Source organism: Chelonoidis abingdonii, chromosome 23, assembly GCF_003597395.2.
Source record: "Chelonoidis abingdonii isolate Lonesome George chromosome 23, CheloAbing_2.0, whole genome shotgun sequence".
Classification (NCBI taxonomy): Eukaryota; Metazoa; Chordata; order Testudines; family Testudinidae; genus Chelonoidis; species Chelonoidis abingdonii.
Genome location: NC_133791.1, coordinates 20,568,848 through 20,582,390, shown reverse-complemented (window position 1 = coordinate 20,582,390; position 13,543 = coordinate 20,568,848). Strand labels below are relative to the sequence as shown.

The 13,543-nt window shown below is 45.9% G+C and overlaps 1 protein-coding gene across 22 annotated transcripts in view; it reads left to right on the top strand.

Moving 5' to 3' along the window:
* EIF4G3 (eukaryotic translation initiation factor 4 gamma 3) overlaps positions 1–13,543 on the top strand; it is a 499,287-nt gene that overhangs the window by 393,899 nt on the left and 91,845 nt on the right. For 15 of the 22 annotated variants that reach the window (XR_012654775.1, XM_075060289.1, XM_075060273.1 and 12 more), the window contains 2 exons: positions 1,554–1,673; positions 9,691–9,801. Coding sequence is in view for 21 of the 22 variants with exons in the window: in XM_075060289.1 (XP_074916390.1) it covers positions 1,554–1,673; positions 9,691–9,801 (231 nt within the window). In the remaining variant the exon portion in view is untranslated. Of the gene's footprint in view, positions 1–1,553; positions 1,674–9,690; positions 9,802–9,976; positions 10,093–13,543 lie in introns of all 22 variants that reach the window. The other 7 variants (XM_075060286.1, XM_075060285.1, XM_075060283.1 and 4 more) reach the window with 2 other exon arrangements.

Below are 13,543 nucleotides of genomic sequence, written 5' to 3'. Positions count from 1 at the left end.
GTGCAGGAGGAGGCCCTGGGTTTGTGGGGAGCTCAGGACTGGGGCAGGGGATTGGGGTGTGAGAAGCAGTCAGGGCTCCAGGCTGGGGCTGCAGGCTGTGGGGCAGGGCCAGGGATGAGGGGTTTGGGATGCAGAAAGGGGCTCTGGGTTGGGAGGGGAGGCTCAGGGTTGGGGTTGGATTACCTCAGGCAGCTCCTGGTCAGTGGTGCAGCAGAGGTGCTAAGACAGGCTGCCTGGCTGTCCTGGCACCACAGACCATGCTGCATCCTGAAAGCAGTCAGCAGCAGGTCCGGCTCCTAGGCGGAGGCATGCAAGCAGCTCCATGTGGCTCTCACATGCAGGCACCGCCTCCTCCCAGGAACTGGCCAATGAGAGTGCAGAGCCAATGATCAGGGCAGGGACAGTGTGCAGAGCCCCGTGGCCGCCTTGCCTAGGAGCCAGACCTGCTGCTGGCCACTTCCAGGGCACAGCGCAGTGTCAGAAGAAGTAGAGACTAGCCTGCCTTAGCCAGGCAGCGCTGCTGACGGGACCTTTAAAGGCACAGTTGTCAGTGCTGACCAGAGCCACCGTGACCCAGTGCCTTCCATTCTGCGACCCAGTACTGGGTTGCTACCCACAGTTTGAAAACCACAGGATTTGAGTGTGATCAATTCATGAACATGAACTGACCATCAGTGCAGACTCGATTTTTTAAAAATGTGCTTCACTATGAGATTATATTGTTTAGTTGACACTATCACATAAATATGGTGACATGGAGTCGCCAAATGTCATTACACAATAAATCTTCTCATTATCTTTTTGTATCTCTTGCAGGAAAGTTATTCATTGTTATTTTTAAAGAGCTAGTCCTAGGGAGTCTCACCTCAGTTACAGCCATGTAAATTTGTTGACTCCTGCAGATTTACACATACTTGACAGAACAGATTTGGGCCCCTGAGATTCAAGCACGAATCAGAGTATTTGTGATTTCCTATTGGGTGAACATTTCCACTTTAAACTTCCAGGGACTGGCAATGTTGTAAAACCCAGCTATGTCCTTAGGAAAGGCTTTATCCAACTGCCCTTTCAGTTTTCTGTGACCTCATCTGGTCATCATCTTTTGAGGTTTCTTTGCTTGCTCAGCTATTTGCCTTGTTAAAACTGAGGATATTTGTTTCAGATCAGATGACAGTTTTGTGATCCTTAACCATGACCATCAAATTTATTGCTCAAATAGCAGTGCAACTTAGCCATTTTTTTATTGTCTGTAAGTCACGTCAAACCCTGACAAATTTTCCAAAGTTCTCATGGTCCTTGTTGTGGATTTATGTAACAACCATTGGTGTAAGGCATGGCACAAATGAAATACAATTTTTTTTTTGTGTAACTGGGGCTATTAATAGAAAACATTAAACTTACTGTTTGCTAAAACAACAAATATATGTTGTAACCCTGCTTATAACTAATTGAAACGTTGGCAGAGGACTGTTAACAGATTGCACGTATTTGTAATAACCACATCACAGAAGTTTAACAAACTCTTTTCACTGTTGTTGATGTTCTGGTGGCAGATAAATCAGCAAAAATTGCCAATTCGAACTCTGGACCCTCGGATATTGCCTCGAGGACCAGACTTCACACCAGCCTTTGCCGATTTCGGGAGGCAAACCTCCGGGGGAAAGGGTGTAGCTGTAAGTATGAACTATCTCCAGGCATGCTAAGTTAAAAACTGGCCTTGATATCCATGAAATCTAACCTCAAGCCTTTTAGGGATCTTAGATATTTTGGTTTCTATTCAGTCTGCCTAAAGTAGAGAAGTTATTTTCCTTGAGAACTAATATAGAAACAAATAAAATCATTGTGAGTGCTTTTAACTTGATAGAAATTGGGGTAAATGGGTTTGGTAATAATTTTTCTCCTTTCTTGCTCAAAAGAGATCTACTTCAAAATCATCCTTGCAGCAGTGGGGCACAGCCTCTGTGGTACCAGTGGCCACTTTGGTAACATCCCAGGAGCTTGGAGGACACAGCTAATTTAAATACATATTTTTCATACAGTTGCATAAGTTTTGTGTCCTTGTGTGTTCTCACATAAATCCATTTATATTAAATGCAAATAAATAAACTATATTTTTCTAACTGAATAGCTTGCTTTCTCTTTGTTCTATTTCTTTTATTTTTTTCTTTCCACGTGCCACTTTGCTTCATTCATGCTATTTTCTCTTTCCTTTCTTTGTGTTCTCCCTCTTTTATATTATGATTTCTTTCCTTCTCCTCTGTTTTCCTATCTCTGCCCTGCCTCCTCCTTTTCCTGAATTCTAAAAAACTTCCCTTCAATTCTTACTTCTTCCCTTCCTCTCACATTCCCTGTTCCTGGCTCACGACTGGCTGAAGAGTGCTGCCTCACTAAAAGGGCCAAGCCAGCTGCAGCCTGAAAACAGAGGCTGCTGTGATTGGATGAAAATAAGGCTCAGTTTTGCTCTGCTCTGCTCTGCCACCAGCTGATGCTATATTCAATTGTGTGTCTCAGCTGTGCAGCAAGGAGTGGATTTCACTTCTGCTTCTCACTGATCTGCAGCTGTTTGAAGCAGGAAACAGGAGAGGAGCATTAAGCAACTGAAACTGGAAATGGCTTCTAGAGGGAGAAGCAGGGAAAGGGAAGAGAATTCATCCTTAGAACTAATAGCTTCCAGTAAGAAATCTCTCCAAATATCATTCACGTTCGCATCAGCAACTTTCCAGGATATTAGCATTCAAAAGAGCAAATTTGATTGGGGCTTTGTATAAATATAGTGTATCCATTTTGAAAGGTAATACTGTGAACTTAGTGTGTGTGCCTGTTTTTGATAGCTTTAAATCTTGCTTTTAGTCTCAAAAAATGATGGTACTCAGCCTTGAAGCTTTGATGCAGTTAAAGATGGCAACATATTTTTTTATGCAGAAACTCTTCAGTGGGCTGCAGGTTGCATGTCAATGCCATACAGCATTAGTTCTTCTTGAGTGATGGTCCCTATTTTATTCCACTGAGGAATTATGCCTGCACACTACGTGTCCGGAGTTAGAGAATTTGAAAGTAGTGTCTGTTGGTCCACGCGTGCACCATGGCTCACCTTGTGCTTCCATTTGAGGCGATGAAGGGCAGGACGGACCAACTGTGTCTCCAGTTCCTTTTCAATGATGCATGGTCTGGATTAGAACTTCCAGGGTCCTCGTCTCTGACTCACTTCTGAAAAGATAGTTGTAAATAGCTTTAATGAGTTTTTAGTGGTTTTACCAGTTTTATTTTCTCTTAGTTTTAATAGTTAATACTTTTAGCACTTGTTTTTAGATAGGCTTTGAGGTTTTCATCCCTACGTACGAGTACCAGACAATACCCAGGACTCCAGGCTTCAAACTTTGTGCCTTCTGCCTGCAATCCTTTTTGGTCAGCAACAACCACCAACGCTGCCTCTACTGCCTGAGGGAAGCTCACATCATGGCCAGGTGCAGTATTTGCCAATCTTTCCCCAGCTGCACCCGAGAAGTCTGGACACTTTGCCTCTAAAGTATCTCATGGAGCATGCCATGAGACCACACTTGGACCCAGACCAGGGAACACTCCCTGTGCAATGGCCTGATTCAGCGAGGAGCATGCCTCCTGCTACTTCGTCTGCCTCTGGTGCCAGCAGAACCTCCCCATGGCGGGGCCTGGTTAAGAGGTAAGGAAGCCCTCCTGTAATCATAGGACTAAGTATTTCTCTAAATCGAAGATCAACCCTCCTTTCACCAGCTCAGCCCAAGGGGACTAAGTATGTTCTAAGTCTCACAGGCACAGGAAAAAGGCCCATAAACAATAGGACCCAGCAGTTCTAGGCATCGATCCATTGGTACCATCATCTCCAGCACCCCACAAGATGCAGGACTGTCCCATACTGGGAAAGATCCAAGCACCAGTACCAATGCCTGGAAAGAGAGAGTGCCTCTCACACCAGGGATATCTGGAGCCATGGCTGCATCTCAGGACGTCTTTTCCTTGCTGGACCCAGAGTCACCCCCTCCATTGGGTGCCTCTACTTTTAGAGAGATTATATCTCATGCAAGGGATGTGTCTCCAATACGAGGTCCCTCGCCCTCTGCACCGATGCTCTGCACTCTTCCACTGGCTCCAATGGTACCATCTGTGACAGAGTCAGGTCAGATGGCTACAGGAGAGTAATAGAAGGCAGATGTATTAGCCCCAGGTTAAGTAGGTCCCCTTTCCCTGGGTAAGGTAACAGGGAAGGTTCCAGAACAATCAGGAGCTTCCTGGAAACAATTAAGGCAGACAGGCTGATTAGAACACCTGCAACCAATCAAGAAGCTGCTAGAATAAATTAAGGCAGGCTAATCAGGGCACCTGGGTTTAAAAGAGAGTTTGTGGTGCGCGTATGAGGAGCTGGGAGCAAGAGGTGCAAGGAGCTGAGAGTGAGAGGGTGTGCTGCTGGAGGACTGAGGAGTACAAGCATTATCAGACACTGGGAGAAAGGTCCTGTGGTGAGGATGAAGAAGGTGTTTGGAGGAGGCCATGGGGAAGTAGCCCAGGGAGCTGTAGCTGTCATGCAGCTGTTACAGGAGGTACTATAGACAGCTACAATCCACAGGGCCCTGGGCTGGAACCCAGGGTAGAGGGCGGGCCCGGGTTCCCCCCAAAACCTCCCAACTCCTGATCCAACACAGAAAGATTTCTGAGGATAGCAAAATCCGCCAATAAGGCAGGACCCACCAAGGTAGAGGAGGAACTTTGTCACACACCATTAAAGCCAGAGTGCACCATCTCTTTTTCAGAGGAGTCAGAACTGAGAGAACCACCACCTTTATCATACCACCCTTATGCACCATCGCAGAGACCACCACATCTCTGGCAACAACTACCACCTCAGCTACCACAGAGCCACTGGTGCCCCATGCCATGGGACCACCACAATCTCTGTTGGATCCAGCCCATTGGCCATATTGGAGACCCTGGGCACAATACCGCCCCTCGAAACTCACCTGATCTGTGAGGGAACTGTCACCTGCCTTCCCCTTGAGGGATCCTTCCAGCAGGCATATGGATCCAGTGGTGGAGAAAGAACTTTTTAGCATGGTCCCTGGAGTTCCACTGGAACTGGCAAGATTCCCTTCCTCCTCACCAGATAGAGTGGTGGCTACATCATCCACTTCCCCAGCAGATAACTTCAGGCAATTCCAGGAGCTGTTATAGAGAGTCATGGTGGAACTCCAGATTCCTTTAGAAGAGATCCAAGACTTCCAGCACAAGCTTCTGGATGTCCTTGACACCTTGGGGCTGACAAGAATAGCATTGCCAATTAACTAAGCTAGACTGGAGCCTTCCAGAATAGTGTGGTACACCCCTGCCACATGCATGGCTATTATGTTCCGGCCAAAGGATCTGAATTTATTTTCTCCCATCCACCTCCAAATTCCATAGTAGCCGAGGCTGCTGCAGAAAGGGCCAAACAGCAACACTTTTGAGCCACACCTGCTGATAAGGAAGGGAAACATCTAGATCTTCTAGGACATAAACTTTTCTCATCTTCTAGCCTACAATTCAGGGTCACTAATTATTAGCCAAATGTGACTTCCTAAATTACAATAAATTCAAGGAATTTGCTGTTAGCCTTCCACAACAAGATCATGCTCATTTTCAGGCACTTGTTGATGGCAGGAAGCTCATGGTCAGAGCTGCTCTCCAATGGGGGAGGGATAGCTCAGTGGTTTGAGTATTGGCCTGCTAAACCCAGGGTTGTCAGTTTAATCCTTGAGGGGGCCACTTAGGGATTTGGGGTAAAATCAGTACTTGTTCCTGCTAGTGAAGGCAGGGGGCTGGACTCAATGACCTTGCAAGGTCCCTTCCAGTTCTACAAGATAGGTATATCTCCATGTGCAATAGATGCAGCAGATTCCTCCTCTAGGGCCATGGCTACAGCAATAGTCATGCATAGATAGTCTTGGCTCCATTCTTCTGGTTTTCCTAGGGAGGTCCAGAATACCACTGAGATTCTCCCTTTTGACAAATCCCATCTTTTAAACCAGAAGATAGATGGATCCCTACATAGACTAAAGGACTCCAGTGCTACTCTTTACTTGTTGGGCATCTACTCTCCTGCCCTGAAATGAAAATTCCACTGTCCATCATCCACCCAGTGCTTCAGGTCTCCTCAGGTCTACCTACAGACACCTAATAAGCCCCAGGAAAACATCAAAAGACACAGAGGTCTTGCCTTCCATGGCCTCCCTATGAGGCTTCACATCCCAGACCCAACCTCCAGCGAAGGGGTGTTTTTAATGGGAACCCAAGAGCCGCTGACCGCTAAGTCTACTGCCTCACGACCTTCCTATTCCCTTTGAGGGTCATTTCCCCATGTTTGGAGTGTGATAACAGACAGATAGGTGTTGACATCATTCACTGTGGCTGTATAATAGAGTTTGTCACACTACCCCCTCCAAAACTCCCCTTCCCATCCCTCTTTGGGGATCACTCTCATGACAGTATACTCGTCCAAGAGGTGAACTCCTTGTTACAATGGGGAGCAATAGAATACATTCCTCCAAAATATCAGAGAACGGGATTCTGCTCAACTTACTTCATGATACTCAAAAAAAAAAAAAAAGTGGGTGGAGACCAGTCCTAGGTCTTTGGCACCTCAATCATTCCATCTACAAACTCAAGGTTCATACAGCAGTGATAGTTCCATCCTTAGAGAAAGGCATGTGGTTTACAGCTCTGTATACGAAGGACACTTACTTTCATATTGATATTCATCCTGCCCACATAAGTTTCCTGAGATTGACAGTGGGCACCCACCATTTCCATTACAAGGTGCTCCCTTTCAGGATAGCTGCTGCTCCCAGTCTTCGTCAAAGTCTTGGCTCCTAGCCACCAGATCCAGACAAGAAACCCATGTGTCAGCCTCTTTGTTACTTAGCCTCCTTTCTTCCATGGGAATCAGTGTCAACTTCGAGAAATCGATCATTGATCCCATGCAACCTCTGCACTTCATCTGTGCTACCGTAAATTCAGTGATAGCACAACCTTACTTGCCCAGGGACAGATTTCAGACAATGAGCATCATCATAACTCGCATCATGAGCAATCCTTATGTACCGGCCAGGACTTGGCTGTCCCTCCCTCCTTGGTCAGATGGCTTTATGTGCCTACGTGACCCCCTTCATGTGACTTCACCTCTGCTACCTTCAGACATGGATTCATTTACTCACCAAACCTGTCACTCCATGGACTTCATGCTGACAGTCCCTGCGAAGGTACTGTCATCCCTCCAATTGTGGTCAGACCCACATCATGTATGCATGTTGTTTCCCTTTCTTCCCTTCTCCCCAGACAAGATGATAATCACAATACTTCCCTGGTGAGCTGAGGAGCCCACAACGAATGTGGACTTTCAGAAGAATCCAGGATGCAAATAAATATCTTGGGACTCCGAGCTATAAGAAAGGCATGCCAATCTCTCCTTCCATTCATTCACTCACATCACATTCTTTTCATGTCAGACACCACCACTGTTTTCTATATCAAGAAATGGGGGAATGAGGCAGTCAGTCTCTGGAACTGGTGCATCAGTCACCAGATCCTCTTGTCCACAGCCTGTCTTCTGGGGACACAGAATGTACTCGCAGATTCGTTCAGCAGACATTTTTCAATCGACCACAAGTGGGAGCTTCACGACTCAGTAGTACGCTATATTTTTGCCTGATGGGGTCCCCGACTGGAGACCTATGGGAGAACAGCAAGTGCACCACATACTGTTCCAGGGGAGCCCTCAGTCACCACTTCTAGGGCAACACTCTCCCAACTCTCCTGGTTAGACTAACTCAGCTATGTCCTCCCTCCACTACTGCTCCTGCCTTGAGCGCCTCACAAAATCCGACAAGACAGAGCAACAATCATTCTGATCATCCCCTGCTGGCCCAGACAATTCTGGTTTCCCAATCTCCTCCACATATCTTCCTGCCCACCAATTCCCATTTCCAGCTTCCCTGATCTGCTGATCCATTTCAACACTGAGTTCAGGCATCCCAATCCACGCAGTATGGTATTTGGATGGGCATCTGCTTTAGAATGGATGTGCTCTTCAACTATGCAAAACATTCTCTCCAGCAGCAGGAAGGACTCCACTCAGCAGTGTTACCAAGCCAAGTGGAGATTTTTCTCATCTTGAGTTTAACAAAAAGGAGTCTTACCAGAACTAGTGGAGTTTCCCCTCATCCTAGACATTCATTAAAATCATCAGGTCTCATCCTCAGCTCTTTGAGAGTCCACCAGGCAGTAATTAGTGTATTCTATCCTCCAGTGGAAGGTTACTCTGGCTTTACACATCTATAATCTCTAGATTTTTGAAGAGGGTTGTTGGAATCTTCCTACCCATTCAAGCAATTGCAACCTAATGAGACCTGAATCTAATTCTCTCTGTGCTAACAAAGCCTCCTTTTGAGCCATTAGCATCGTGCTCCATGTCCCTTTTTTCCATGAAAGTCATGATTTGAAGGGACCTCAGGAGGTCATCTAGTCCAACTCCCTGCTCAAAGTAGGACCAATCCCTGGACGGATTTTGCTCTAATCTCTAAATGGCCCCCTCAAGGACTGAACTCTCAACCCTGGGTTTAGCAGGCCAATACTCAAACCACTGAGCTATCCCTCCCCTTAAGTTGCCTTCCTTGTTGCTATCACTTCCACAAGAAGGGGCAACGAACAGTTTTCCACAATGATAACGTCTTCCTATATCTACACCTAAAATTTTTACTAAAGATAGTTTCCAGGTTACACATAAATCAATCCATTCACTTACCTGTTTTCTTCCTGAAACCACATCCATCTGCAGAAGAACGCTGACTCCACTCCCTCAGTATCCAACAAGCTCTGACCTTCTACCTGCAAAGAACTAAATCAATCAGGAAGTCCCCTAGACTGTTTGTTGCAATACCAGAGAGAGACTCAGCAGACTGTTCATCTCCACCCAGAGAATCTCCAAATGGATTTTGGGTTGCATTAAACTCTGCTACCAGCTGACAGGCTGACCTCCCCACCCACAGGGGTGCGGGCCATGATAGCTCAGGCTTGAACCACAGCCTCCCTTCAGGATGTGCCACTCATAGACATATGTAAAGTAGCCACATGGAATTCTGTACAGGACTCAGTGCCAGATGCTCGTTCGGCATGGCAGTTCTCCACATAACTATTCCATCCTCATCCTCGCTCCCTCCTCTCTCTTAGGTACTGCTTGTTAATCGCCCTCAGGACAATACAGTAGGGACCATCACTCGAAGAAGAGAAGGTTACTTTCCTGTAACTGGAGGGTTTTTGAGATGCATGGTCCCTATCTGTATTCCAGTCCCACCCTCCTTCCCCTCTGCTGCGTATTTGTCAAATTTGCAGTAGAAAAGGAACTGGAGATGTGGTCGGTCCACGCCATCCTTTATTGCCTCTGACAGAAGTGCAAGGTGAGTCAAGGCGCATGCGCAGGCCAACAGATGCTACTTTCAGATTCTCCAAATCTGAAGGCATGGTGTGCATGCATAACCCCCAGTGGGATCCAGATAGGGACCACGTACGTCAAAGAACCTCCAGTTACAGTAAATAATGGCCTTTTTATGTGCTGTATATCTCAAATAAACAGTAAAGGAGACTCTTAGCATCTTAGTTATTTAAACATTGTTCTTTCTCTTTCGGCAGGCTTGCAAAGTGCAGAACAACCCCGGAATGCCTTCTGTGGCTCGGTGTGGCACCCCAGCATGCCCTCTGTTGGTCTCATCTCACCCACCATTGAGGAACCTGCAGATAGGGGTAAGCCAAATCCCTCCTTATCCCCCACCCCAAATTTTGCACCTTTCTGTAAAGTTTTCTTTTTCATAATTGTATTGTTTACAGAGAATAAAATTAACAGAAAACTTTACAAAAAGGTGCAATACTGTAAAAAACAAAAAAAAAAACAACCAAGACTTGCATTGTACCCCTCTAGGCAGTCTCTTCAGTGGTGGGTGGGACATCACCAGTAGAGGGCATGCTGGGACGTTGGCCTGAGCGGGATCCGCGAGGGGTCTGCACTTTGCAGACCTGTGGAAAGGGGGAGACAAGGTAAGTCCTGCTTACCCCGTTCATTTGGAGCATTCAGCGCATAACATACATTTTACATTTGTGCCTTTAAAGAATAGTTTCTTACTGTGCATTTTTAGGGTAAGTTTTAAAGGTAACAGTATTTAACAAATCTGGTATCCTATATTATTGTTTATTATAGGATAAGAGGGATTTCAGCCTAGAAAAATCAAATGTTATCCTCTTGTAAAATGCACCAACATCTATACTGGCAGTGTCTGTCCACTCTCGTCATTTCACTTTTACACAGGCCAGGCCTATCAACCACTGAAGCCCACCACCTCATCCCTGCTCGCAAAATGATGCCAAGCAGCTCAGAATTAATAAGCTCTCAACACATGACAACTTTCTTTCTTCACTTCTTTTTGGCTTTCTGTCTGTCATTTCAGAAATAGCAGATTTCAAACCAAACAACATGCGGGGACAATTCAGAGTTACTCAAAATAGAACCAAGAGAGAGATTTATGATACAGATGAAAACTGTAGAAACAAATGAGGCCTACTTGTGTACGAAGAGAAAAATGTAACCAAATGAGCATAAAGAGGAGCAGCTAGCCTTCTTTGGTTTCCTGGATGTTTCTAAGGGATTTGGATTAGTTTAATTATATTCTAAGAAGGGACAGAACAAGAATCAATGATCTCAAGTTGCAGTTGGGGAGGTCTCAGCTGGATATTAGGAAACACTATTTCACTAGGAGGGTGATGAAACACTGGAATGCGTTCCCTAGGGAGGTGGTGGAATCTCCATCCTTAGAGGTTTTTAAAGTCAGGCTTGACAAAGCCCTGGCTGAGATGATTTAATTTGTGTTGGTCCTGCTTTGATCAGAGGATTGGACTAGATGACCTCCTGAGGTCTCTTCCAACCTTAATATTCTATAATTCTAAGCTAAACCAGAAAGAAGACACTAGGGCCCCATTTTACTATTTGTGAGTTCCCTGCTGTGTTTCTGACTCATCTGACAAGTCCTTTAGAGTTTTCCCCATCTGTAAGAAAGGTGAGTTGAGTTTGTTAGATACTTTTGAGATCCTTGGATGGAAGGTGCTATAGAAGTGTAAAGTGATAGCATTATTATTGAAGGTGCTATATAATTAATTATTATTAATAGTAGTAGTAATTTGTATTTTGGTACCGCAAACACAGACCAAAATTCAGTTCCTGCCGCAAAAAGCTTATAATATAGTATTTTTACTATAAATCATTCCAGACAGACTACTTTCATTGATAGGTATTTTAAAAGCCAACCACAAACATTCAGCCAATTTGAAATCAGTTTATTCACAAATATAAATATTCTTCTTTTACAAAACTACTTTAATGGATTAGCTGCTTTGATCAATTGAAGGTCTGTCTTGTAAACCAAACCGATTTCAAAACTGGTCTAGTCAAAATCTGCCACTATGGCACCAATGCCCATCAGGCAAAATAATGACTTCTACCTCAGCCATTTAATATACTGTATATACTCATTCATAAGCCAAATATTTTTGGTAAAAAAGTGACACATCAAAGAGCGGGGGTCAGCTTATAAACAGGTCTACACCAAAATTTGATGATTTTAAACTCTATGGAATCATTTAAATGAATATCTAATGCAGAGATTGGCAACCTTTGGCACGTGGCCCACCAGGGTAAGCACCCTGGCGGGCTGGTTCGGTTTGTTTACCTGCTGCATCTGCAGGTTTGGCCGATCGTGGCTCCAACTGGCCATGGTTCACCGCTCCAGGCCAATGGAGCAGCAGGAAGCAGCGACCAGCACATCCCTCGGCCTGTGCCGCTTCCCATCTCCCCCATTGGCCTGGAGCGGCGAACCATGGCCAGTGGGAGCCGCGGTCGGCCAAACCTGCAGATGCGGCAGGTGAACAAACCGACCTGGCCCTTACCCTGATGGGCTGTGTGCCAAAGGTTGCCAATTCCTGATTTAATACATTGTAGTTTTGTTTACTTGGAGCGTCTGCATGGATGAAGCCCCTCAGCTCCCTGTGGCTCCAGTTCGCTGTTCCCAGCCAATGGGAGCTGCGAACGGCGAACCGCTGCCACAGGGGGCTAAGGGGCTCCATACCTGCAGACGCTTCAAGTAAACAAAACGTCCTGACCCAACAGAAGCTTACCCTGACAGGCTGGGAGCCAAAGTTTTCCAACCCCTGAAATATAGGGTTGGCTCATGAAAGGGTCATGTAGTTTTCAGAAATAAATCACTGCCCTAGGATTAATGTCACCTACTTTAATAACAAATGCATTGATTTGACATGTTCTTATAGTTCAGTACAGTAACTCCTCACGTAACTTCGTCACGGTTAATGTTGTTTTGTTGTTACATTGCTGATCAATTAGAGAACATGCTCATTTAAAGTTGTGCAATGCTCCCTTATAATGTTTGGCAGCCACTTGCTTCATCCACTGTTTGCAGGAAGAGCAGCTCATTGGAGCTAGCTGATGGGAGCTTGGAACCAGGGTGGGCGGACAGTCGCCTTATCAGCTCCCTTAAGTTCCCTGTGTGGCAGCTGCCCAGCAGGCTATCAGTTGTCAGGCAGTTTAGCTATCCCTCCCCCTTGAGAGGAGGGATAGCTCAGTGGTTTGAGTATTGGCCTGCTAAACCCAGGATTGTGAGGTCAGTCCTTGAGGGAGGGATTTGGGGCAAAAGTCTGTCTGGGGATTGATCCTGCTTTGAGCAGGGGGTTGGACTAAATGACCTCTTGAGGTCCCTTCCAACCCTGATAGTCTAGTGCCATGTGCTTCTCCTGCCCTCTGCCTTGGAGCAGCTCCCAGGAGTCTCCTGCTTGCTATGCAGAGCAGGGGAGGGAAGGGTTGCTAATGTCTGGGTGTTCCTCTCCCCTGCTCCTGTACCCCTTCTCCACAGAGCTGGGTGGGGACACAACAGGGCTCAGGACAGAGGCAGCTGCTATCTCCAATTGCTGATATACTTAAAAAGGCAGTGTACTTAGAGTGGGGTCAGCATACTTAAAGGGGCAATGTGTGTGTCTCTCTCTCTCTTTCTCTCTCACACACACACACACACGTGTGTGTCTCTTTGTCTCCCCCCTCCATTTATGCTGCCTTGTAGAGTGCAAGGCTACATTAACAACAATATGTTAACCCTTGAGGGCTCAGTCAAGTGCTAGTTCATCATTTAGCGGTAAGACATTCCCTGGGAAATATCCCAACCTCTGACTCCACCACCTCAACCAAATTTCACAATCATCATAGCTGTGTACAGTGTTAAATTGTTTGTTTAAAACTTATACTCTGTGTGTGTATGTGTGTGTATATATAAAAAAATAAAATTCCCCTCTCACCCCTATGGGTGGTATGTGTCTTCCTCAACCTCGGGTTCTCAACCAGAGGCCTGGGAGTTTGAGGGTTCTGCGCAGTATCTTAGCTGTTCCTAGCACTGCACTCTTCTGGACAGAGAGCTCTGATGTTGTTCCTGGGATC